The sequence below is a fragment of the Ammodytes marinus genome (assembly GCF_949987685.1).
Source record: "Ammodytes marinus genome assembly, chromosome: 6".
Taxonomy (NCBI): domain Eukaryota; kingdom Metazoa; phylum Chordata; class Actinopteri; order Uranoscopiformes; family Ammodytidae; genus Ammodytes; species Ammodytes marinus.
The window spans coordinates 30,818,639-30,841,527 of record NC_137235.1 but is presented as its reverse complement, the minus strand read 5'-3'; the positions used below and the strand labels follow the sequence as shown (position 1 = coordinate 30,841,527).

Genomic DNA, 22,889 nt, shown 5'->3' with positions numbered 1-22,889 from the left:
CGACTTTTTGTTGTGTCAAGGCCTCCTCCCCCCGCGCCCTTTTTATCCCTCGAGGAGGTCGCCGATCAACACAGATACAGAAATATAAGTTATAGCGCATAGCCTACCATTTAAAAAATAGCCTGCAGAAAGTAACGTCACAAAAATCAGGATGTTCATCCTACCCTTCAACATCTCTCAGTGTTGGAGAGGCTGGCACAGGTTCTGGTGAATGTGTGCTGATGCTGCTGCTCCAGGCTTCATCATGCTGCTCTTTATTCAACCCAATCTCCGGAGAAAAACGTCCTCAGAGAACTCTTCCGCACTGCAGTAATGCGATCCATGTGTTGATGGAGCCACACAACACAGGCGTGTAGTGTTTGTAAACTGCATGTACACACATCATGCTGAATAGTAATATATTGTCTAAGAAAGCTTGGCAAATAGGCCTACAAGTTTATTTATTTTGTATTATTATTAAATTATTGTTCTACGTTTTAAAACATCATAATGCTGTCTAAGCCTATAGCAGTAGCCTAAGACGAGCTCCACCAAACGCTTTGGCTATAAGTAACCTAGGCCAGTAACCTAGGTCCCTTTAATTTGTGTAAAGGTTTGAGGTAGGTAGCCTATTATTTTGAGCTCGGGGGCTGAAGCTGGGGCACAATAGTCTGTCCAGTTTCCAGGGAAATGTGTGGGCGTGGTCTACAGCGAGCGCTCGCGTGTCACTCAAGCGCACTCAGCTGCTGGCACGCGCCCCCGGTGACGTGTAGCGGGGCGCGCACAGAAAAAGTTTTTTAAAAACAGTCTGTTGTCCCGCAGCGCGCGCGTCCGCACCGCTCCTTTTTACAAACCCCCTGCCTGACTTGTCACAATGTTTTTCTGCCTCAAACGCAGCCTCTGCCTCGGCTGAACACGCTATGTAGCGCCGCACACGCTGAACGGAACTCTGGGGGATATTTGGCTGGATATTGCGGTTACAGGAGCAGCTAGATTGAACACGCGGGGGTTTCTGGTCCGGTGTTGCGGGATACCGTGATCGAGTTGGGGCGGACTGGCCACCATGCTCCGGCCGTGGGCTGCACACTGGATCTCCGCTGTGCTCCTGTGCGGGGCGGTGGCACAGTATTCCAGCGACCAGTGTAGCTGGCGAGGAAGGTGAGGAGGATGAAGGTGGACAAAGGACCGCTATGGTCATCTCTGTTTGAGCAGATTCCATAACAACCATTCAGTTCTAGTCAGCGATTGGACTGGTATCATGGGAAACAAAGCAAACACACTAGCACATAGTTCAGGAATGTTATGGGCATGTTTTAGTCATTAACTTCTCAAAGAAGTCCATAAGGAAATGTGTTCCTTTTTTTGTAAAGTGATCTCGTACTGGACTTTAAGCTATGGATGTTAGAACGTGAGGGAGTCATGAAAGGAACTTCGGTCGTGTGTGAGAGAGGGAGTTTGTGTCTTTGAAGGGGTTCTGTTGCTCTGGGTTTCATCTGGCTCAAAGCAATAATGACACGCATGGATGTTTGATTCAAGGGGCAATGTAATCCTCAGGAAGGGCACTGGTGGGTCAAAGCAAAATGAGCGACTCTCATATTTTTGTGCAGATCAGCAATGGAAAGTAGGTAGGGATGGTTTTTTTTGGGCTGCTTTGGGACAGCTCGTGGTTGCTTCTTAGAGTAATTGTGACGTCAGATCTCACTTATACATTTGAATATCTTTATTACAATCTTTACCAATAACTCTTCTCTGATAGGACAATTACTCCCACATTAAGCAGTTATAAATTGACAGGATGGGCTCTTAATTCACTTTTGACTAAGTTCTAAAATATGCTCCCTCCCTTTTTAAGATTTAGGAGATATTCTTCTGATGAGAGGAATGTCTCCACTCCAGTTCCTATCTTAAGTAAATAAGTCTACATGGTCCCTTTGATCACCCCTTCCAGAGTCCTCAAGTCATAAAGAATGAAAGCCTGTGCTCCACACTCCTTGTGTTGTAAAGTCTGCCCGGACTCAAACTTCTAACGACTTAATGGCCCAATCAGTTCCTGGTGTTGAGGTAGCTTATGCACATCAGAGACAAGCGACCACATCCGTCCAGAGTGAAAGATTTGTGGGCTGGACAGCTGCACCAGATCAGGATCTTAAGTGTGGTTCTAGGCATTTGATCCTTTACCCCCCCCACCCCCACTCCTCTGGGTTACAGAGTAAACTACATACCTGATGGAAAGAGAAAAAAATAATAATATACAGCTGTGGAGAAAAATTAAGAGAACACTCCAAATGTTCAGTGTCTCTTGTTTTACTATTTATAGGCATATGTTTGAGTAGAATGCACATTTTGGTTTTATTTGATAAACTACTGACAACATTTCTACCAAATTCACTATAGAAATATTGTCATTAAGAGCATTTCCATGAATGAAGATTGAAGAAAAATCCAGACTGGTCTCCTAATTTTTTCCGCGGCTATATTCATATATATATATATATGTATATGTATGCATGTATGTATACACGCTAATAAAATGTGTTTGCTCCTCTGCAGTGGTTTGAGCCATGAGTCTCATCGCAGAGACGTGGAGCAGGTGTACCTGCGCTGCTCCCAGGGCTCTCTGGAGTGGCTCTACCCCACTGGAGCCATCATCGTCAACCTGCGGCCCAACACCCAGCCCTCTTCAGGACACATGGCGGCTTTCCATGTGTGCATCAAACCCCACCCTCACTCGCAGGTACAGACTGACTCCAGTAATGAGAAAAGAACATTAGCCTCAATTCTATCTCAAGCAATATTAAATAACTTATCGTATTCATTTACAGACTTTAAAGGTGCATTATGTAGTTCCAGGGGAGGGGGATTTGTTTACATTTGCTGAGCCTGCAGTTAGTTTTAAAAACATACGTACTCTACATGTAATTCTTAGTATTGAGAACTTTTATCATGAATCAAACCGAATTATTTTGAGGCACGTGGAACCAGAAATAAGACTAGAATATGCTTTGTTTAGCTTTCTAACTTCAGACAGTGTCCCAGGGAGGAAAGTTTGTTTATTCAGTTATGAGAATATACCTTTAGACATTTTTTTTACTTCTCTGACACAACCAATGTTACATAGTGCACCTTTAACTTATCAGAATCCCTGCGTTCCGAATCGCATACTTTCTACTATTTAGTATGGTAGAAAAAATATTTAGTATGTCCCGATTCTTGTGGCCAGATTTAGGATGGTTAGAAAGACCCGGATGTCTACTTCATCCGGCCAAGATTTTTAGTGTTAAAAACAGCATCCTATTTGGGCGATTCTGACCCTTAATCCAGTGTGAACCTGAAGTGACGTTACATCAACGGAGCCTTCATATGAAAACAAACGGGGATGCGACGGATATAAAAGCAAGAGGCAAGATCAAGACGCAATGTTATGATGAAATAAATAAGTAAAAGTATGTCCCAATAGTATGTCTACTGCATCCTAACTAGATTATTTTTATGGTCGGATGTAGTATGTAGAATAGAAAAAAGAAAGAGTATGCGATTTCGTAACGCAGGGAATATCACTAGTAGTATGCTGTATCGGATGACTGGAGCTTATACTGTATGTGCCCTCCATGTTCAGGGTTCTCATGTGTATCTGGAGCGTGGCGGGGACCTGACACTGCTGCTGGCAGAGCAGGAGCAGGCCCGGGGCTCGGTGCAGTGTTTCAGCCTGGCAGAGGGAGCTCTCTTTGTGGAGGCCGTCCCTCACACGGACATCAGCCGAAGAATCACAGCGTTCCAATACGAGCTGGTGCCCAGCCAGGGGCCCGGGGCACACATGTACCCCTACCTGCACCCTGGTTTAGGTAAGATGGAAATGAAGGTGGCACCCATTCAACAATTATATGTGTTTTTCTTACATGTAGGATGAGGTGATATCCACAGTCTTATTTGTACTGTGTTGAGGATTGCTCCGACAGTAGATAAGATAAAGAGACGTTATTGTCCATTACATTACATGAAGAGGAAGTGTGCTTTTGGGCATTCTGGCACTCAACAGTGAGACAATACTTAACTACACAAAACACATTCAAAAAACACGTAAATAAATATTTAGGCAGCAGTGTTTATGGACTATGAGGGGGGACTATTTTATCATGTCTCTGTTTGGGATGGCCACAGCAAAGGGCACACATGAGTTCTTGTAGCCATGTTTCCTGGGTAGCGGGACCTTCTGTCTCCTGCCTGATGGCGACAGCTGGAATGATGAGTGAAGTGGGGTGGTGTTTGGGGGGATGGGGGGCGATCATTGTAGAAAATGTCATTTTTCGGTTTTGTCTTGTGGTTTGTTTTTGTGTGACCTGTGATGCTGAATGTTGTTTGTTTTTTGTACTTGCCTGTGCTAGTTTTTAAAGGTACTGAAGATACTTTGCATATTTAATATTTTAAAATACAAAACATATCGCCTTTTTAAGCCTGACACGGACTGTCTTCTCACTCAAACTAAGTGAAGGAAACAAAAGGGCACAGCCAGGATGCCTTCATCTCACCTACGTGCTGCCCCTCTCTGACACCCTCTCCTTCCCCCCTCACTTCCTCCGTCCAACACTCCCTTGTCTGCAGCCAGACTTATGAAAACAAGCAGGCCAATCAAAAGGTCTGGTTAGGGTCAAGCACAAGGGTCGGCCAATCGTCTCTAAACTGTCAATCAAGAACAGACCCGCCCCCTCCCCCCATTAAAAGTATGAAATTATGGGGTAGCCCACCCGTATGAGTGAAAGCTGTCTGGTAGAGGGGAGAGGGGCTGGTGAGTGGAGAGGAAGGCTGGACCGCTCTTCTAATGAGACAGAAGAAAGCTTGTCCCCGCCTGTCTGTCTGTGTGTCTGGGCTGCCTTTATAGCTGTTTTTATAGCTGACAGGGTCAAAGGGGTAATTCCTGTGATTACGTCTCTTCCCTCACCTGCTGTTCTCGTTCACATACCCTCTTGATGTCCCTTTGGTCTCGTTAACGCAACGCAATACGTACAGAGAAAAAAGATCATTCAGGAAGCAGGCTCAGAATAAAAAACACAACTTTCTGGATGATACAGAAGCCAATGGGCAAAGAGAATGGATTGGGACAAGAATAACGTCGCTGGATTCTTACGACAAAGCATTAATGTTTTTTTTCTTTTGATCATCTTTTCCCTTTTAGTCACCTGTAAACCCTGTTCAGACGGAGAGGTCCTCATGGCCGTGTGTACCAGTGACTTTGGTAAATGCACACACACAAAATGCACTTTTACACAGTAAAGTTTTTGTTGGGGGTATTTTGGGAAATGTTCTTCTCTTTCATGCCGTATATAATAATTAGGGCTGTCAAGCGATTACAAAAATGTATCTAATTAATTACAGGCTCTGTGATTAATTCATCTAAATGAATCGCACACTTATATGACACTTTTATGCCTGTTTATAAACAACTGTAGGCCTATAGGCTACCGTTTGTCTCTCTCTCTCTCTCTCGCTCTCGCTCTCTCTCGTAACTTCTGTAGCGCCGAAAAAAATCACAAAAAAAGCAGGCTAAATGACACACACACACACACAAAGGAGGAAAAAAGACAGGCATATCTAGGAAGAGTGAGAGGGGGCGGGTGTCAGTTTGAGTGAGACGATCACAGCTAGCAAACAAAAGTGAGACACGGAGGAAGATTGAGAGATAGGCCTACTGTTATGAACCTACATTGTTAATTAGGCACCCACTAAATCAATAATGCACAGACACTGCGGAGAATAACAAGAGACGTATTCCTACCTTCATGCTTATTTGCCCGGAGCAGCCCATAACACATCCATAGAGCCCTCGGCCCCTTTCCCCTGCTTCTTTCTTTACTCTTTAATCCCGTGCGGGCCATGTCAGCAAGCTACAGGTGCAGCTCCGCTATTGTCTCACGGTCACTTCTTTTGCACCGGGTCAAAGGGCACTATAGAAGTGCGATTAATCTGCGTTAATTTTTTTAATTGCGTTAATTTTTCTGTGGTTAATTAATCGAAATTAACGCGTTAATTTGACAGCCCTAATAATAATATTTGCCAACTTTAGCTACTGGTCATACCAGACCACGTCAGTCTGAAGCAGCAAAAACCATCAGTGTATTGAATTGAGGAAATGTTTTTAATGCGTATTCATTCAAATTCATTCGAGTCTTGGGAGGAAGATTGTGTCATGTCCTTTTTCCAACAGTTACAGCCCCACTTTAAAATCACATACTTTAATTTTAGCTATCAATAATTCTTTGGTTTCCCCTTCTCCAGCTGGCCGAGGCATCTTCCGAGGTGTGGCATCGGGTACTACTGAGCACTCCCCCGTAGTGGTGACTCTGAATGGGCTTTTCCGTCAGAAGAGCCGGGTGTTTGCTGGAGCCAGGGGGCGGCGCTGGAGCGGGCGTATCAATGTCCCCTCACGGTGCGGAGTGCATCCGGGAGGGGACGAGTACCTGCTGACTGGCTCCATTCATTTTGGAGAAGCCTGGCTGGGCTGCGCGCCCCGCTACAAGGACTTCTTGAAGCTGTATCTCAGAGCGCAGAATGCAGGAACAAACCCCTGTCACATAGACACAGACTGAGAGATCTCTTCATGGTTCTGGCTGAAGCTGGACAGAAAGCTTCTGAAAAACTCACTGAGAAAAAGACACTAAGAGGAAGAGAGAGACGAGCCGAGTTATGGACCCCAAGCCATCGTTTAAGGCTACTCCTGAAGGCTGTTCTACAATGTGAACATTTTCGTAGCCGTTGTGCTGCCTAAACTATGATGTCCTCGTGTGTGTGTGTCCTCGTGTGTGTGTGTGTGTGTGTGTGTGTGTGTGTGTGTGTGTGTGTGTGTGTGTGTGTGTGTGTGTGTGTGTGTGTGTGTGTGTGTGTGTGTGTGTGTGTGTGTGTGTGCGCGATTGAGACAGCAAATGAATGAATGAATGATGAGCTTAAATTAATTTTGTGCCAAGCTGGCTGAGGTTTTTGTTCTGCTTGTGTGATCATTCTTGAAATGAAAGTTGCTTTGTTAAAAGCTTTCTGTAAAAGGTAGAAGTCTTCTGACAGAAGTCAGTACAGTATGCAGCTCTGTGAGTTTGTGTGTACTAAGTATGTGTGTGCGTGTTTTGCTAACGAGTTCAAAGGGTCTCTATATATATTTCCAGAAAATAAAAAAGGCTTCCTACATACAGCTTGTCTCTCTTTTTTAATTCACACAAGTTAAAAAAAACAGATCTAGCCATTTCTCTGTGAGGGAGCCACTGTAAACTCTATGTAGTGGTATAGGGACCCTGTGTTACATTTTATTAACAAACCTGTCACTGTTTGAGACTCAGTTTAGTTGGGGTACAGATAATGGAACATAAATGGCAAGTAAAGATAGTAGTCGAACTAGAAACTGAAGGACCAAAGGTTGACTGGCCTTCTTGTTTACCCACATGGATACAGATGAAGTGCCACTGTCCACATAAACACCCTCTCAGAACAGAATATGAGTGTTCAATGGCCTTTAGCTGGCAGGAGAGCGGCAGTGCGTCAGTGCTGGCCTAGCTACCCCTGTGGACCTTTGAGGAGCCACTGTTCTGGTTGGCATACTCATTACCTTTTGTGTGTGTGTGTGTGTGTGTGTGTGTGTGTGTGTGTGTGTGTGTGTGTTATTGCGTTAGTTCATGCATTCACAGCTGAGAGAGGGAAAATGCAAGAGAAGCATTTATATTTTCCACCATTGCCAACCAGGTCCAGTTTAATAGCTTAATATGTCCTAATGATTTTTTTCTCCTTGAGTGAGATTCCCGGGGCCTGGATTACTTCTGGAGCTTAAACTATGAGCACAGATGCAACTCAGGCCCTGCAACCCACGGAGGCATTTAAAGCTGGACACGCCATCTCAGTGACCCGTTAAAAATTGGATGACACGCGTCACTGATGGAGAAGCGTGAATGACACAATGTTTCATAAACGTAAAGGTTTACTCAGCGATTCTGGAGAAGGCTTGTTGTCAAAATCACTTTATTGGCAAAGTCAGTGAATATCTCCTTACGATTCCGCTACCTTTCTGTACTGTTTGTGCGCTGGAGAAAACACAATCTGGTGTTAGGACACAGCATAGGCTTTGTAAACAGGTATGTGAACGGACAGTACGCAAACATAAGGGGTCCAACGTAACTAGCAACATTTGCAAAGAGTGATTTTGAAAACAAACATTCTACAGACTTAATCCACCTTTAATTCAGGGGGAAAAAAGATGTTGCATCTGAGCAACAGAGAGCCCGTAGAGCACAAGTTACTGGACATACGTGATAAACTTTAAGTAGGATTTCAATAATGTAGCCTGATGGCAGAAACATGCCTGAGATAAAAAGGACTGTTAGATGGATAGTGGAGGCCAGAGCCTGACGAAAGGAAAGGTGAAAAGGATGTGTGAATGGCCTCAGCAGGGTGAACGTGCACCTCCCCCTCTGAGCTCTGTCAACAGTCGTGTGTGTGAGACGCTTTCCCTCTTTCCTCAGGAAGAGCAAGAATGGGTGGAATGTCCCCTCCTACACACACACAGGCACACACGCACGCACACACACACACACACACACACACACACACACACACACACACACACACACACCAACCATGTGTGCTGTGCTACAGAATAATATCTCTAAAAACTGTGCTGTAAAAAAAATGTAATCGATCAAATCTGTACTTTTCCTGTTAATCTAAGCTTTACATGAAGTACCTTTATAGACGTGAGTAGGGCATGCCAGTGAGAACTGAACCAAAGATAAGTTAGCAGGGGTTCAAAATGTTAATTTGAGCAAAATATAAATTTTACTTCTCCAATGTACAAAGGACTGTAAGGAAATCAGGGAAATAATATGAGTTCCTTGTTGGTTTTCGAGCAGAGGCCAAGCTGAGCACAAACAGACGGTCGCCTGCACACACCGGCATAGACTGTACATAAAAGAGGTACACACACAATCAGTGTCATTTTGCTACCTCATTAATTAACTTGCAACTATACTTATATTACAGTTGACTCTTTGTGGTTAATAAACATAGGGTGTGAATGATGCAAAGTGAAGAAAATTGCTTTATTTCAGCCTGTATCAAAACACCTTGTGTCCCTAGTATAGGTCAAACTACTGAATTCTACACTTCCCATGTGGTAAATGATAAGCATATTTAGTTTGAGGCCACCTAAAACTTACTATACTTTTAACTCCTCCAATTTGTAACAAATGCTTTCTGTGTCATGTCAGTATCCATCTGGTAGGTTAAGGTAAAGGGTTGATTTTTTAAATTGAAATATTTATGAATTTTATAGGTTAAAGAATTCTTAATCTTACAAAGTCCCATGAACAAGTAAGAAAGAGAAGGCAAGATATGAAGATGTAAGGGGAGACACTCACACATAGACTGAAGGTTTAAATGGACCCTTAAGACATGAGAGGGTCACCTAAATATAGCAGTTTCTCCCTCATACACACTAAGGGGCTCTGTGTTTGTGCATGTGTGTGCATTTGTGTGTGTGTGTGTGTGTGTGTGTGTGTGTGTGTGTGTGTGTGTGTGTGTGTGTGTGTGTGTGCATGTGTGTGCATTTGTGTGTGTGTGTGTGTGTGTGTGTGTGTGCGTGTGCATGTGCGTGTGCGCGTGTGTGTGTTTGTCTTGGGTTGTAGCTTGAGAAGATCATAACACACGCGTCCTGCACACAGCCGACATGCACACACAGGCCACACTGCAGAAACCTAACCCACCTTGGCAACACCCAAAACCCCTTGGCAACCCAACCTGGCAACAGCCCAGTTCGCCTTGGCATCCTCGCTAATTCGGGACACACTTATCCCTCTGCATCGGGGTCTTACGTTAACCTTTCGGTGTGAGAGTGTGCGAGGTATGGAAACAGTTTGTGCTTCAGTATGTGAGAGGCAGCTGAGCGGTCAGCTGGAGTGGAGGGAATGGCTGAGCTCAGGGAAAACACACATGCGTGCTTCCACCCACATATACCACCACTGGCATTTTATAATGCACAGGCCAGGGTGGGGTCACTCACAAGTTGTAAACGGTGAAACAATATTTTAGGTGGAAAGTATATCTAGTTTCTCCTGGGTTCCAAAGTTTAAAAATATATAATATATACTAAAATTTAATGAGGTTTTCTTCACAAAGACTATTGCATTCCCTGTGAAGGTCACATAGATTTAGAGAAGATATCTTTAACTGCTTTTAAGTGTATTCTACCAGAATGTGCCACTATACAGTAATCCTTAGCAACATTTTCTGACTTTTCAATATTTCATTAAGCAATATGTATTTCAGACACAAGTACAATTATCATTTGATGTGATAATTAATATGTATAGGAAGTGTTAGACAATTTAACCTAAACCTAAAAATAGTTTTTCTACAGTTAGTAGGGGAGAGTGGGGTGAGTTGTGCCAGCGGGGAAGTAGTGCCACCCCTTGTTTCTAGAAAAACATAGAAGAAATTGGAAATGTGCCCACATATATTTGAAGAGCCATCCATTTGACTCATCCTGTAAAGAAGGGAGACATATGGAATAAGATAAGCACATTTAAGCTCAAAACATTTTTTTCCCCCTGGTGACTTTGTCATTGGGAGCTTTGTAGGTAATACCACCTATCTGCTAGACCTTGTTTAAGAAAATTGACCTTCAATCTTTGTAAAATATTAACTTTAATTACTTACTACCTTAAATGAGTAATTGTCAAATGGATTTGTCTTGCATTACAGTTTATGAGCTATAGCTTAGTTCGCTTATGCCTCGGGCCGGCTCTGTATCAATGGCACAATTTACCCCATGGTATTCTCTCCAAAGGCACAACTTACCCCACACCAGGGGCAAGTTTTGCCACAAGACAATTTTGTTTCCGAAAGCTATACTTTTTAAACAGTTTATTTTATATCCAAAGTTGTTGTTGCTAGGGATGCACCACATCCTGAAATATTCATACAAATTTGTGTTGGAGACATTACTGTCAAGGCCTCACTTTAATTGAATTGAATTGAATTGAAAATGTTTTTATTTCGAACAAGTAAACAATAAAAGACAAAAAAGCAATAATAAACAATAAAATAAATTAAACAAGTGGACAGTTACAATAAAGTAATATTTACACACAATGAAAACCACAAATGAAAATAAACTGTCTCACACTTGCTTTACCTGTTCGAAAAGGGGTGAGAAGAAGAAAACTTTAAAGTCACTTTGAGTAAAAAGTGGCACAACTAACCCCACTCTCCCCTATGTGGCTTGGTTGGTTATGTGGTTGAGGTCATCGAAGGTTATTTGTGGGCATTTAACAAAAAGGGAACAAAAGAAAGTATTGAAACCAGAGCTGTTCAAGGCGATCAAAAGGAGGAAGTGAAAGAAGGCATATGTTGTGGGTGTAACCTTTATAAATATAAGACACACTTCTTATGCGGTTTCTGTTTCTTTGCAATGACACGAGGATGTTGAGCCTTCGAACTCCGCTGCTCACCCTGTGCAGTAAGTTCTTTAAGTACAATATATATTTATATATGGATTTATGCAAATGCCATATTGGCAGAATACCATGCAGTGATACTAGTTTTGTATCTTCATTATACAGCTGTCTTATTTATGTCTGCATGATAGGATAAAATAAATGATATCATGGACATCAACATTAGATTCAAACGAACAAATCAAAATTCATGTTGTCTCTTCTATACAGTTTCTCTGAGCTGTGTCACCAGTGCAGCGACGTTGATCAGTGTGTCTGGATATGAGGGCAGAGAAGTTAACATTTCTTGTCCCTACTATGCGGGCTATGAATCTTATGAGAAGTACCTGTGCAAGAATGACTGTGGCTATGATGATGACGTTCTAATTAGGACGACAGACACAGAGAACAATAAATTCTCCATCCATGACGACAAACAGAAACTGGTCTTCACAGCGACCATCTCAAATCTGAGACTTGTGGATGCTGGGAAATACTGGTGTGGGGTGACCAAGAATGGAAAGGATATCTACACAGAAGTAAAGCTGGAAGTAAGACAAGGTAATTAATAAGTACACAAACCTCAGTGTTGAACTTCCAGATTGTCAAGTTAAACTCATTATTCTAGACCTTGTTTTTTGTGTACGGGTTTTCCCCATATGTGAGGCCAGACCATGTAACACTTAGACTATTGCAGTGGTAGAATGTCACTAAGAACATTCGGCCATTTTGAGTTACTAGAATGTCAATTTGTTTAGTGACTTCATACTTCTGCTTTGTTGCATTTCACAGGCCAATATTGCACATTTTATAAACTAAGGTAATTTCCATACACAAGAATGGGTCATCCTGTAAAATGTGATGCATTGTTTTAGATTAAACTGCCCACAATAGTTAAACAAAAAACACTAGGAGTTGGTATTTATGTGAGTACTTTCACATGCATTCGGTAACGATAATATACTTTTATATTGTGTTGAAGTTAAGATACTTAAATCTGAGCTTGCAATGTTATCTGATATTGTGTCTTCTACTGTCAGACAGCTGCTGTAACAAAGTGACCAAAGTTCAAGGTCATGAGAAAGGTTCCTTGTCCATCAGTTGTCCGTATGGGCCTGAGGACCAGGGCAGTCTGAAGTACATCTGCAGAGGGAAGCAGCCCTCCATGTGTCTGCAGCAGGCTCTCATCACCTCTGATCACACACTAGACGGACAGTTCAGACTTAACGATGACACGCCAGGGAACTTCACAGTGACCATTACCGGTTTGACCCAAAAGGATTCTGGGTCTTACCTCTGTGGTGTCCATAGAAACGACGGCCTAGACGTTTTCTCTGCTGTGGAGCTGGAAGTCAAAGGTGAGACGCCATAGCTTTGTCATACGGTAGTAGAACATTACTTTTCACAGTACACATATCAACCAGAAAACAGTTTTCGGCAATATGGGACCAAAGGTTTCTGGAAACTGAGCTTTAATGTTACACTTGTATAAATCGTCAATTTATTTGGGCGACTGTGGCTCAGGTGGTTAAGCTGGTTGGCCAACGATCCTAGGGTTGGCGGTTTGATCCCCGCCCGGCCACTTGTGTCATGGTCGTTGTGTCCCTGGGCAAGACACTTCACCCACCTTGCCTCGTGTGAATGTGTATGTTTGAGGTGGTGGTCGGAGGGGCCGATGGCGCAAAATGGCAGCCTCGCTTCTGTCAGTCTGCCCCAGGGCAACTGTGGCTACTATCGTAGTTTACCACCACTGGTATGACTGTGTGTGAACGAATTGAACCTGGAACCCTGTAAAGCGCTTTGAGTACCTTGAAAAGCGCTATATAAATCCAATCAATTATTATTATTATTTATGAAATATTTTAAGGAGAGTCAAGACATCCATTTCTAATCTGACCTGAATAAGGGCTCTATGTTTCATTCTTAAAAATGGCCTACATCTTTGACAGAGTGGTGCTGTGTGAAGTCACACCAAATGAGCGGCATTGCCGGACGTCCAGTGACTATTCAGTGTCCCTACCCACCTCAACACAGGGATAACAGGAAGTTCCTCTGTAAGGGAGAACACCAAAACAACTGTACACACTTGGCGATGAGTCAAAGCAGGTTCACACTGCAAGAGGAGTTTTCCTCCGGCTCGTTCTTGGTGGTGATCACAGAGCTGAAAGCAGGGGATGCTGGGACATACTGGTGTGGTTCAGACTCACAGTGGAGTGTTGGAAACTACTTGAAGATTCAACTGTCAGTAGGTAAGATGGCTCAAAGAGAAACAGATGGAGAATGTTAGATGTAAAGTAAATGACATGTTATCCTTAAGGGAACATCAATGCCTGTACAAAGTTGCACTCAAAAGTTGTTGAGACAGTGGGATCGCCAAAATCATTAGGATACATCTTCTTGGAAATATGAAAGTCTGTACAGACAATGTGTGCCGTTCCGTGCAGTACATTTTGAGATATTTCTCTGGATGTGGAGGTTTGATCTGATAGATAATCAGTCATAGGATAACCAAAGTCATAATCAACTTTACATTTTCCTTTTGTTTGTTTACTCAGTGTGAGAAAAGCGCTATATAAATGAAGTATATTATTATTATTATTATAATGCTTCATCCTCTGGGGACCACCAATGTCTGGCTGAGGTGTTTCAGTCTGAAACAAAGTGTGGACCGAGCCAGAAACCTTTCTGTCCACAGAGCTCTGTGGCTAAAAATATCAAATATTTCTGTTCAAAGAAACCGTTTCTCTGACAGTATTTCAGCAGCAGAATGGCACCGTGACCATAGGATCACAATCAACACATGTCCCTGGCGAACATATCAAAGGTGTGTGTGTGTGTGTGTGTGTGTGTGTGTGTGTGTGTGTGTGTGTGTGTGTGTGTGTGTGTGCGTGTGCGTGTGCGTGTGTGTGTGTGTGTGTGTGTGTGTGTGTGTGTCATATGAGATTGTGCTGCTGATGTGTCTTTTCAGGAAGTGTTTATTTCTACCCTGTTCCTTTTTTCAGATCCAGTACCCTCTCTCGGTGTTTTCATTGCTGTGGTTTTCACCATTCCCACGGTGCTGCTTGTACTAACGTTCGCTCTGGTCATGGTTTTAACATACAAATGTCACAAAAAGCGAGGTATGTTTGAAATAAAAATGGACACACAAGAGCATGCACACGAACACGTGGAAAAACACACACATACGCATGAGGGAAACAATAGTGCAACCATTTCCTATGCTGTCTTTGAAGGGGCTGGAGTCAAGATGGACAGAAACAAAACCATGGCAGCAGAAGCAGAGGAAGTGATCGATGTGGCAGATGTAAGTCCAAAGCCTTGCACAAGGACACAAAAGGAAGAAACGTTTATTACACTCCATATTACAAACATGTGACATGTATTTTATTTAAAAACCTATTAGACTATCCTGTGTCTTGAGCCTACTATTTAGACATAAGCCTAAACTGGCAAGAAAAAGCTCAAGATCTGAAACTGGGTTCCATGCCTCGACTCCCACGGTCCATTACATTATTCCGACAGCTAAAACCACATATTTCCACCATGACGAAGTTGGTTTTACGTTGGATATAGAGCAGACATTCAGCAGCGAGTAAGTCGGTTTTGTGTAAACTAGACAGTATTTTATTGATGTCCCTCAATCAGTATGCCTAGTATCAGGTGCCTCTTTTTACCTGACAGTGAGGCTAGCTAGATGACCAAAATGATCTGGTGACTGTGGTTTTTGATTGTTTTTGATCATTGTATTTCTACATGAATTCCTCTCTGTGTCCTCTTGTCTGTTTATTTTTATTTTTTTAGATCTATGAAAATCAAGACGTTTTAGTAGCATGCTCAAAAATGGGGACAGTCATGCCGCAGCGCACCTGTTACCGTAACGATGAAGGTGAAGGCCAACAAGAGTCTGACTACAAAAACGTCAACACAACAGAAGATATCTACTGTAATCAGTACTACCATAAATCCAAGAAATGAACGGCATCCACACCTGTGATCAAACCTTGAATTCTTGCATGGCATTTGTTTTGTAGCCTACCCAAATGATCCTGTTTTTATTGTTTCATCTCATAACTGACCAACACACACACACACACGTACCTTTAGATTGTCTTACTGAAAACTACAGCAGCCTATTCTAATTATATGTTTCATGTTGTTGTTGAGCTTGTGCTTTGTCTTTTGCACTCATTATGACTTAGGCTATGCTCATTATCAGTATAACAAACTGTTTCACACACCTGCACGCCTTGTAAGAAATCATTGATTACTGAACATGGAGAAGTTTCTACTTTCAGATTCTGACACATAGCAGCATTAAGATAATTGATTTTTTTCAAATTTTGGAACACTTACTTACTGAACCAATTTATTATAATGATAAACACAAGAGAAAATATTCAGGCATTTAAGGAACTATTGAAACGATTTGAATTCTGTTCTTGAAAATAACATCAGTTACAATAACCACAAGACATGAACAACAAGTGACACAAAGGCCTAATAGCACACACGTGTTGCGTGTAACTTTTTCAACAGACGTGATAAAGGTTTTTCTTATCTCAAACACAATTTGTCTTTTAACTTCCTTAAACGGAATACTGAGAAAACGTATCTAATGCACACCCAATATTTTCTAGATATGTATCTTGTTAAGTTTTGTCTCCCTGGATGTTTGAAACAATTTGAGTGTAGCAATTAACAGAATGAACCCAGACAAAATACTGGGTAACACTTTATAATAACTATCCGTTGTAACTTGTTAATAGATCATTAGTAAACTCTTAATTAATGATTATTAATGATTTGTTAAGTGTTTGTTAGCAGTTTGTTAAGGATTTATAACAATGGTAGATAGTTAATAGCTTAATAATTGAATCAGTTCATCTGGGAGGTAATCCGAGATACCGACGAGGCTGAAATAGGCTATAGACCGGGGGTCACTAACAGGCGGACCGCGGTCCGGGTCCGGACCCAGACGCCGTCCTATACGGACCCGGACCTGTAGTCAATCAATTATTTAAGTATTTAAAATTTTGACGGGGCGCTTCTATTTTGACCGGCGCAGCTTTTCTAGACTTTACGGTACTGGTTTAGCGAATCAGGAAATGCTTTCGAGTTAAGCCATCCCGCCTCCTGCTACTCAGGCAGCCAATCGAATCTGTGCATTCCCGGCTCAGGCTGGCTCACAGACAGAGACAGTGAGCTATCATGCGAGAGATGACAGAGAGAAGTGCAAGAATTACGAGAATTTCAGCGAAATAAATCAGATTAGAGTGAGAAAGACAGCGGGAGGAGAGTGAGAGACAGCTTTCTCTCTCGCTCGCCCGCTCCCTCACCGGCTCCGTGTGTCGCGAGCGAGTTAACGAGCGATCAACAGCTGAGTTTTTTCCTATTATTTACTATCTATGGTTTTTTCCCCTTTTGTAAGACTGGTGAAAACCGGTCAAGGTGCAATCATGTGGACTCTCTATTACCCTGATGTAGACCTATGTGTGAATGACACAGACATAAGATTGACATAATCACCAATCGCCAGCAGCACTGCATCTACTGCCCACAACAGCAACAGGAAAAACATTATTTAAAAAAAAATTTTGTATGTAGTTTCAATTATCTACATTTTAAGTTTTACATATTCGTAGTAATGGCAGAATTTATAAATACAGGTTAATTTTTTAGCAAGATATTTGGCAGTAGCCCCCACTAACATTAGCGAAAGCTAGTGGTCATCCGTCCCTCAGTCCAGTTATCTGGCTGCTAGCAAGTTATGTTGTTTTGTTAATTTTTCTATTCATCTTAACTATATTAAATGTTGACCTTTTCTTTTATTATTTGCACCAGAATGCTCCGATTACATTCTAAAAACACAAAAAAAAATTACTGGGGGGGAAACCCCCAGACCCTCCTACAGGGGTTTAGTTTCTGACATGTCACTTTTTCAGAGCTTTTCAAAATTGCAAAATAAAAATCCAGTATTAGACAAAGTGGGAGATTACTATGTTAAACAAACATAGTAGGTATAGTGAAGTTTAGAAATGATACATTGAAAATATTTCTCAAAATTATTTAATTTTTCAAAAATGAATTATATATTTTATCTTTATTTTAAGATTATTATTATATTTATTTTCACAATTTTATTTTTAAATGCAGCCCTTCTCTATGAAGAGATTAGTTTCAGTTGAGTCACTTAAATACATATATCTTCAGTATTATATATCTATAATTATTTAAAAGTGAGAATAAATATTGTTGAAATGTTTTTGAATTGTTCTTTCTATATTGATCTGACAGTCAGTTGTTAATTACATGCAGACGTTGATACAACTACTAGGCTACTTCACTATCACACTGAATCATAACGCAAGTTAGACATTATGATGTTCCGGACCTTTGCTTGAGGACATTTTCTCTAACTGGACCTATTTGAATTTTAGTTGAATACCCCTGCTATAGACTATACACAGTGCATGGGCAACTGAGGGCAGCCCCATTTTCAAATATTTTTAAATAAGCTCAATACACACTGTGCATGCCATGGACTTGAACGTGACGTGATCAGTTAAGCTATTAACTATCTACCATTGTTATAAATCCTTAACAAACTGCTAACAAACACTTAACAAATCATTAATAAATCATTAATTAAGAGTTTACTAATGATCTATTAACGAGTTACAACGGATAGTTATTATAAAGTGTTACCAAATACTGTATATAATAACGTGATAAAAAAACAGCAATGGCATGTGTTGCAAGCTTTCTTTTTTATTGTTGTCTTTGTTGTTTCAGGTCAAAACAAAATATGCAAATGAGCGACAGACAATAATGACTGTGTGGATTCAACATGATGTATGTCCTTTAAATGACCACATAGAATATGTTTTCATTCCATTTGATTCTATTTTGACTCTATTTAAGTATGTTTGTATTTTATCTTTTGAACCAGCAGCCTACAGTAAAGTCATCGAGGTGCAACAACAGAACAACTTTCAAACACACAGTATAAAATCATGCACTCTGTAATCAGACAACACACAATGCATAAACATGAAGCATGGCAATAATCAGATTTTGCAACTCATTTCAACTTATTTTGGAAATTCATTTATAATACAGTATTGTCTATTTCAGAGGGCCAACAAAATCAAATCAAATCTCACTTATTTTTTTATTTCTAAAAGAAGCTCTATTTCTTTCAGTTGTAGTTGGATTTTGGATGGGATTGTTGAGAACGTGAACGCATTGCTACTGGTCATGATCATTATTTTTATCCTGTTGGTCGGCCCTGACAGCGATAATTCAACTTCTAGAGGCTTTGGTATAGACATGTACATATAAAAAGACGATTAGAACCCCATATGCATTATTAAAAAAAGAGTTTTCACCCAGAATAAATCGGGCTGGGGAAATTTTAAACCCCTGTGATTAAGTAAACTGAATTTCTTGTATTCAAACATCAGGTATCTGCAGAAAGCCAGCTGCATCTGCAACCCTATTCACCTGCAGTGGTTCGCCTTAATAAACTGTCAGACACAGTTACAAAGGGATTTAGGTAAGGCAAATACAAGTGTGTATGATATACCTGTATATACTATATATGCAAAAATAAATGAAGAAGATAATCTCATCCCCTTAAAGAAGCAAACAGGTCGGGGGGCGCTTGTGGTGTAGTGGTTAGAGAACACCCCCCCATAGAGGCCCAGGCCTCGCAGCAGACCCGGGTTCGATTCCGACCCGTGGTCAGTTCTCTGCATGTCATTCCCTCTCTGTCCCATTTCATCTCTGTCTCTTTGCACTATCAATAAAGCCTTAAACCCCGCCGACATTAGTTGTGTTCATCACGTAATATACATTTTTTTTTGGGCTAGCTTCTTAAGCAGGACAGTCGGCTAATTTATGCTCAGCTGTGTGGCGCTGCATGATAGAGGCTACTTTATAACAGAGACAAATAAATGCAAGTTATAGCCATGGACATATAAAGAAATGGACACCGTATTGAAACATGGCGCCCATTCATTCCTATGAAAGCTGCTCATAGGCGCAGAGAAGCAACAAGGAAGTACAATCCGGAAATTCCATGCGGCCCAAAGCATTACGTAGCATGGACGTAGCTGCATTATGGACCTATCAAGAAAGAGGGCGGCAAGCGTAGCGGACTGGAGGCGGGTGTCTCGTTCTGTAGCATCTAGCCTGGCGAAAACAAACTGAAAGCCGTTAAAAGCCGTTGGGCTAATAAAACGCTTGAGGTGGCGTTTTGAAATGAGAAAACTTACATTTTAATAGTATATGGTCTAAAGATAAGTATGAGCCTATGATTGATATCCAGAAAAAATGTGCAGAGACACAATCTTGTTCGCCGCTTGTACTGTGTGGACAGGGACATCTGCCTACGGGCCGCATGAAAATAAGCTCCACCCCTTACCATGCAATACCAATGGGTTGGCCACATGTCCATGCTGGCTGCTCGGAGAAGGCAGCATCCTGGGGGCCTGGTTATAGCTTGGCAACTGAGGCTTAGTAGGCAAACAATACACTCTTGACTCCATTCATGTATGTGTTACCTCGCTGGTGGGGCAGGGGAAAAGGGCAGGTGCTTCAGCACCACTTCAGGTCTACCTGTGCACGCCACTGTTGATAACCATTTTAGCTTAATACCCCAAATGTAAGTTTCCACATGTACAGTATATACAGTACTAGGACTGTGAATTCTGTTTTAATGTAAAGCTTGTAATGCATTGGATTTTATACCAAAATACATATATGAAAACATACATATATTTTTTTTTAATCGATTTTGGAAAATTATGAATCGATTTAAAATCATAGAAGATAGGAATTGCGATTTTTACATTTATTGATTTTTTCCCCAGTACCTGTAGTAAAAGTGAGTAAATAAACAGAACTAAAATGAGTCTTTACAGGCCATTGTCTTCATTGAAAGATCTCATATTATACATTATATAAATGGGATATAAAAACTACATTGTAAGTGAGTGTCAGTTCGAGATAGTTCATTAAACAAAATAAAGTGGTGGAAATGGACTTTTACTCAAGTACTGCACTTAAGTACTTAGTATGTACTTATAGGCCTACTTGATTATTTTCATGTTATGCCACTTTATACTTTTACAGATCTTATAACTAGCTAGGATTTCATCAAAAAATTTTGTCTGTTGCAGTTTTCCATCTGAATAAGGGTTTATTTAAATAACTATTTATATCATTTATGTTATATGTGTATAGTAAAGATCAAAGAAAACTGGAGCCATTCTTTAGAATGAGTTCTTTTTGGTATGATTTGCTCGTCATCTTCATATTGTCAGACAGCTGTTGTAACAATGTAATGAAAGCCATGGGAAAGGTTCAGGATTTGGTAGTGGGAAAAACATGTTTTAATTTGAGCTCCAGTGCCCTCTGGTGGCCCAGAGCTGTAGGAACCACAACTTTCATGGTCTGCTATGGACCTTTGTGCATGTCAAATCAAATCACTTTTAATTATTATTATTTGGGGCGACTGTGGCTCAGGTGGTAAAGCAGGTCAGCCAATGATCGGAGGGTTGGCGGTTCGATTCCCGCCCTGACACTTGTGTCATGGTTGTTGTGTCCTTGGGCAAGACACTTCACCCACCTTTCCTCGTGTGAAAGTGTGCGACTGATGTATGTTTGAGGTGGTCGGAGGGCCTGTAGGCGCCAAATTAATGCCACGCTTCCGCCACCGGCATGACTGTGTGTGAATGAATGGAACCTGGAACCCTGTAAAGCGCTTTGAGTGCCTAGAAAAGCGCTATATAAATCCAATCCATTATTATTATTATATTGCCAAATATCACAACTGGCTATTTGCAATCTTTTCAGCATATGACACCCATTGTCCTCTGCCCTTGACTCAGAAAAACTCCTGTACATACAGAACAGACCAACTGAAAAGTCACAAAGAAAGTAAATGTAAACATTGTTGGTATAATCTATATAAGACTCTTAAGAATGAAGCTGTACGGCACTGAGCAAAAAGATACATTAGGCTCTCAGGCAAAACGGTGTCCTAGTAGTCTCATTAAAAAAAGACATACTTGTTGTCCTCAGAATGTGAGCACATGTTGACACACTCAGACAAAACACTCACACACACACACACACACACACACACACACACACACACACATACACACACACACACACACACACACACACACACACACACACACACACACACACACCTCAAATGATGATAATTAATTTCTCTGATGTATGAGTATGAATCTAAAGATGCCATCATTTAAGTGCCGTTATATAAGTGAGGTAAATCATGCCAAAAACAAATTTGCTTAGCTCAACTTTCACATTTAAAGTGTGTCACAACTACATGCAACTCTTTTTCAACGATTTCACCAACAGTATGTCCACCTAAAAAGAGATCATATGCCAGTGATGTGTTAACATCTTGATTCCATAAATGCAGTCCCAGTGAATACAGGTCGGGACAAGTATCTTGAGTGATGCTGCTCAGTTTCTTCCCAATGTTGTTTGGTATATAGCACGTTTTTCATGCGCTGTTGTTGTCAGTGAATTGTAGCTCGGGCTGTCACTTGCAGGAGGGTGGGTGACATTCTTTCTCACACACACAACTTCATATAGAAAGTGCAATTTAAAAAAAAAGTTTACTTGTGTAGATTTCACACGGCAGACCGCTATGAAAGCTTATTTTTGACACCCCTCGCACCCAAGAACCACAGTGATACCAAGCTGATAGAGAGCAGGAAGGTGCTTGAGGTTGCATTGAGCTAAATACAAGAATATACTGTATATATATATATATATATATATATATATAATATATATATGAAGCCAAACTTAAAGCTGCACATTTTCTTGCTGGCGCATTGAAAGCTGTCATCAATTTTAAGAAATAGAGACAGTGAATGTATTTTTGCAGCTGACAGCATTATGTTAGGTTTATGGTCTGAGAGGGAAAATAATCATCATTGGAATAATCATCATTGGAGGCTGCTGAAGTTGATGACCTGAGGGCTGGACTGAGAGATTTCAATATGCATGATTTGTTAACACACATACTGTATACTGAGTCCTAATACTCTCAAAATTAAGCACACTTAAGCTATTTTTCTGAAATATTCATACATTTTCAAAGTGCATACAGTTTGTTTCTGTATCCTTGGTGCTGCTAAGTGTTACATTTGCCCTTGTGGTGGTTTACAAGTATGTAAAAAAATATTTATGAAAAAAATTTGGTAAACACATAAAAGTGCAAATCACAAAAAAATACTCAGTTATTTCAGTTGGAAACATAATGATGGCTGACATCCACAGAAGAAATGAGTCCAATGCCTACATTCTGAAAGTATTACCCCTTGACCATGACCAATACCTGAATCAGTTCTGCTGTATTTCTCTGTATGTATCATCACCACACTTTAACCATCTGTC

The 22,889-nt window shown here is 41.1% G+C and overlaps 3 protein-coding genes across 4 annotated transcripts in view; 2 read left to right on the top strand and 1 right to left on the bottom strand.

The window, feature by feature from the left end:
• Window positions 1-855: 855 nt before the first annotated feature.
• LOC307251991 (meteorin-like protein) lies at window positions 856-6,894 on the top strand. The gene is made up of 5 exons (XM_080029503.1): window positions 856-1,137; window positions 2,530-2,713; window positions 3,596-3,821; window positions 5,150-5,209; window positions 6,250-6,894. Exons 1-5 carry the CDS (start codon window positions 1,043-1,045, stop codon window positions 6,558-6,560), a joined length of 876 nt encoding a protein of 291 aa, XP_079885629.1. The 5' UTR covers window positions 856-1,042; the 3' UTR covers window positions 6,561-6,894.
• The window catches only part of zfyve27 (zinc finger, FYVE domain containing 27), a 92,526-nt gene continuing 73,069 nt past the window's right edge, over window positions 3,433-22,889 (bottom strand). Inside the window, exon 10 of the mRNA XM_080029501.1 lies at window positions 3,433-3,536. The gene's annotated coding sequence lies outside the window, so the exon portion shown is untranslated. The remainder of the gene's footprint in view (window positions 3,537-22,889) is intronic.
• Window positions 11,427-15,593, top strand: LOC307251960 (polymeric immunoglobulin receptor-like). 2 transcript variants are annotated; one of them, XM_080029443.1, is made up of 8 exons: window positions 11,427-11,464; window positions 11,673-12,002; window positions 12,482-12,799; window positions 13,391-13,690; window positions 14,194-14,265; window positions 14,444-14,560; window positions 14,675-14,745; window positions 15,243-15,593. In XM_080029443.1, the coding sequence occupies exons 1-8, from the start codon at window positions 11,428-11,430 to the stop codon at window positions 15,414-15,416; spliced, it is 1,419 nt and encodes a 472-aa protein (XP_079885569.1). In that variant the 5' UTR covers window position 11,427; the 3' UTR covers window positions 15,417-15,593. The 2 variants fall into 2 exon arrangements, with proteins under 2 accessions (XP_079885569.1, XP_079885570.1); XM_080029444.1 differs by lacking the exon at window positions 14,194-14,265.

Bases quoted from the DNA above. Each gene is read 5' to 3' on its own strand.
- LOC307251991 (XM_080029503.1), top strand. From the start codon at position 1,043: ATGCTCCGGCCGTGGGCTGCACACTGGATCTCCGCTGTGCTCCTGTGC. The intron at 3,822-5,149 runs GTAAGATGGAAA...TTTCCCTTTTAG, and splicing joins CTACCTGCACCCTGGTTTAG to TCACCTGTAAACCCTGTTCA. The intron at 5,210-6,249 runs GTAAATGCACAC...CCCCTTCTCCAG, and splicing joins CGTGTGTACCAGTGACTTTG to CTGGCCGAGGCATCTTCCGA.
- LOC307251960 (XM_080029443.1), top strand. From the start codon at position 11,428: ATGTTGAGCCTTCGAACTCCGCTGCTCACCCTGTGCA. The intron at 13,691-14,193 runs GTAAGATGGCTC...TTTCTCTGACAG, and splicing joins GAAGATTCAACTGTCAGTAG to TATTTCAGCAGCAGAATGGC. The intron at 14,266-14,443 runs GTGTGTGTGTGT...TCCTTTTTTCAG, and splicing joins CCCTGGCGAACATATCAAAG to ATCCAGTACCCTCTCTCGGT.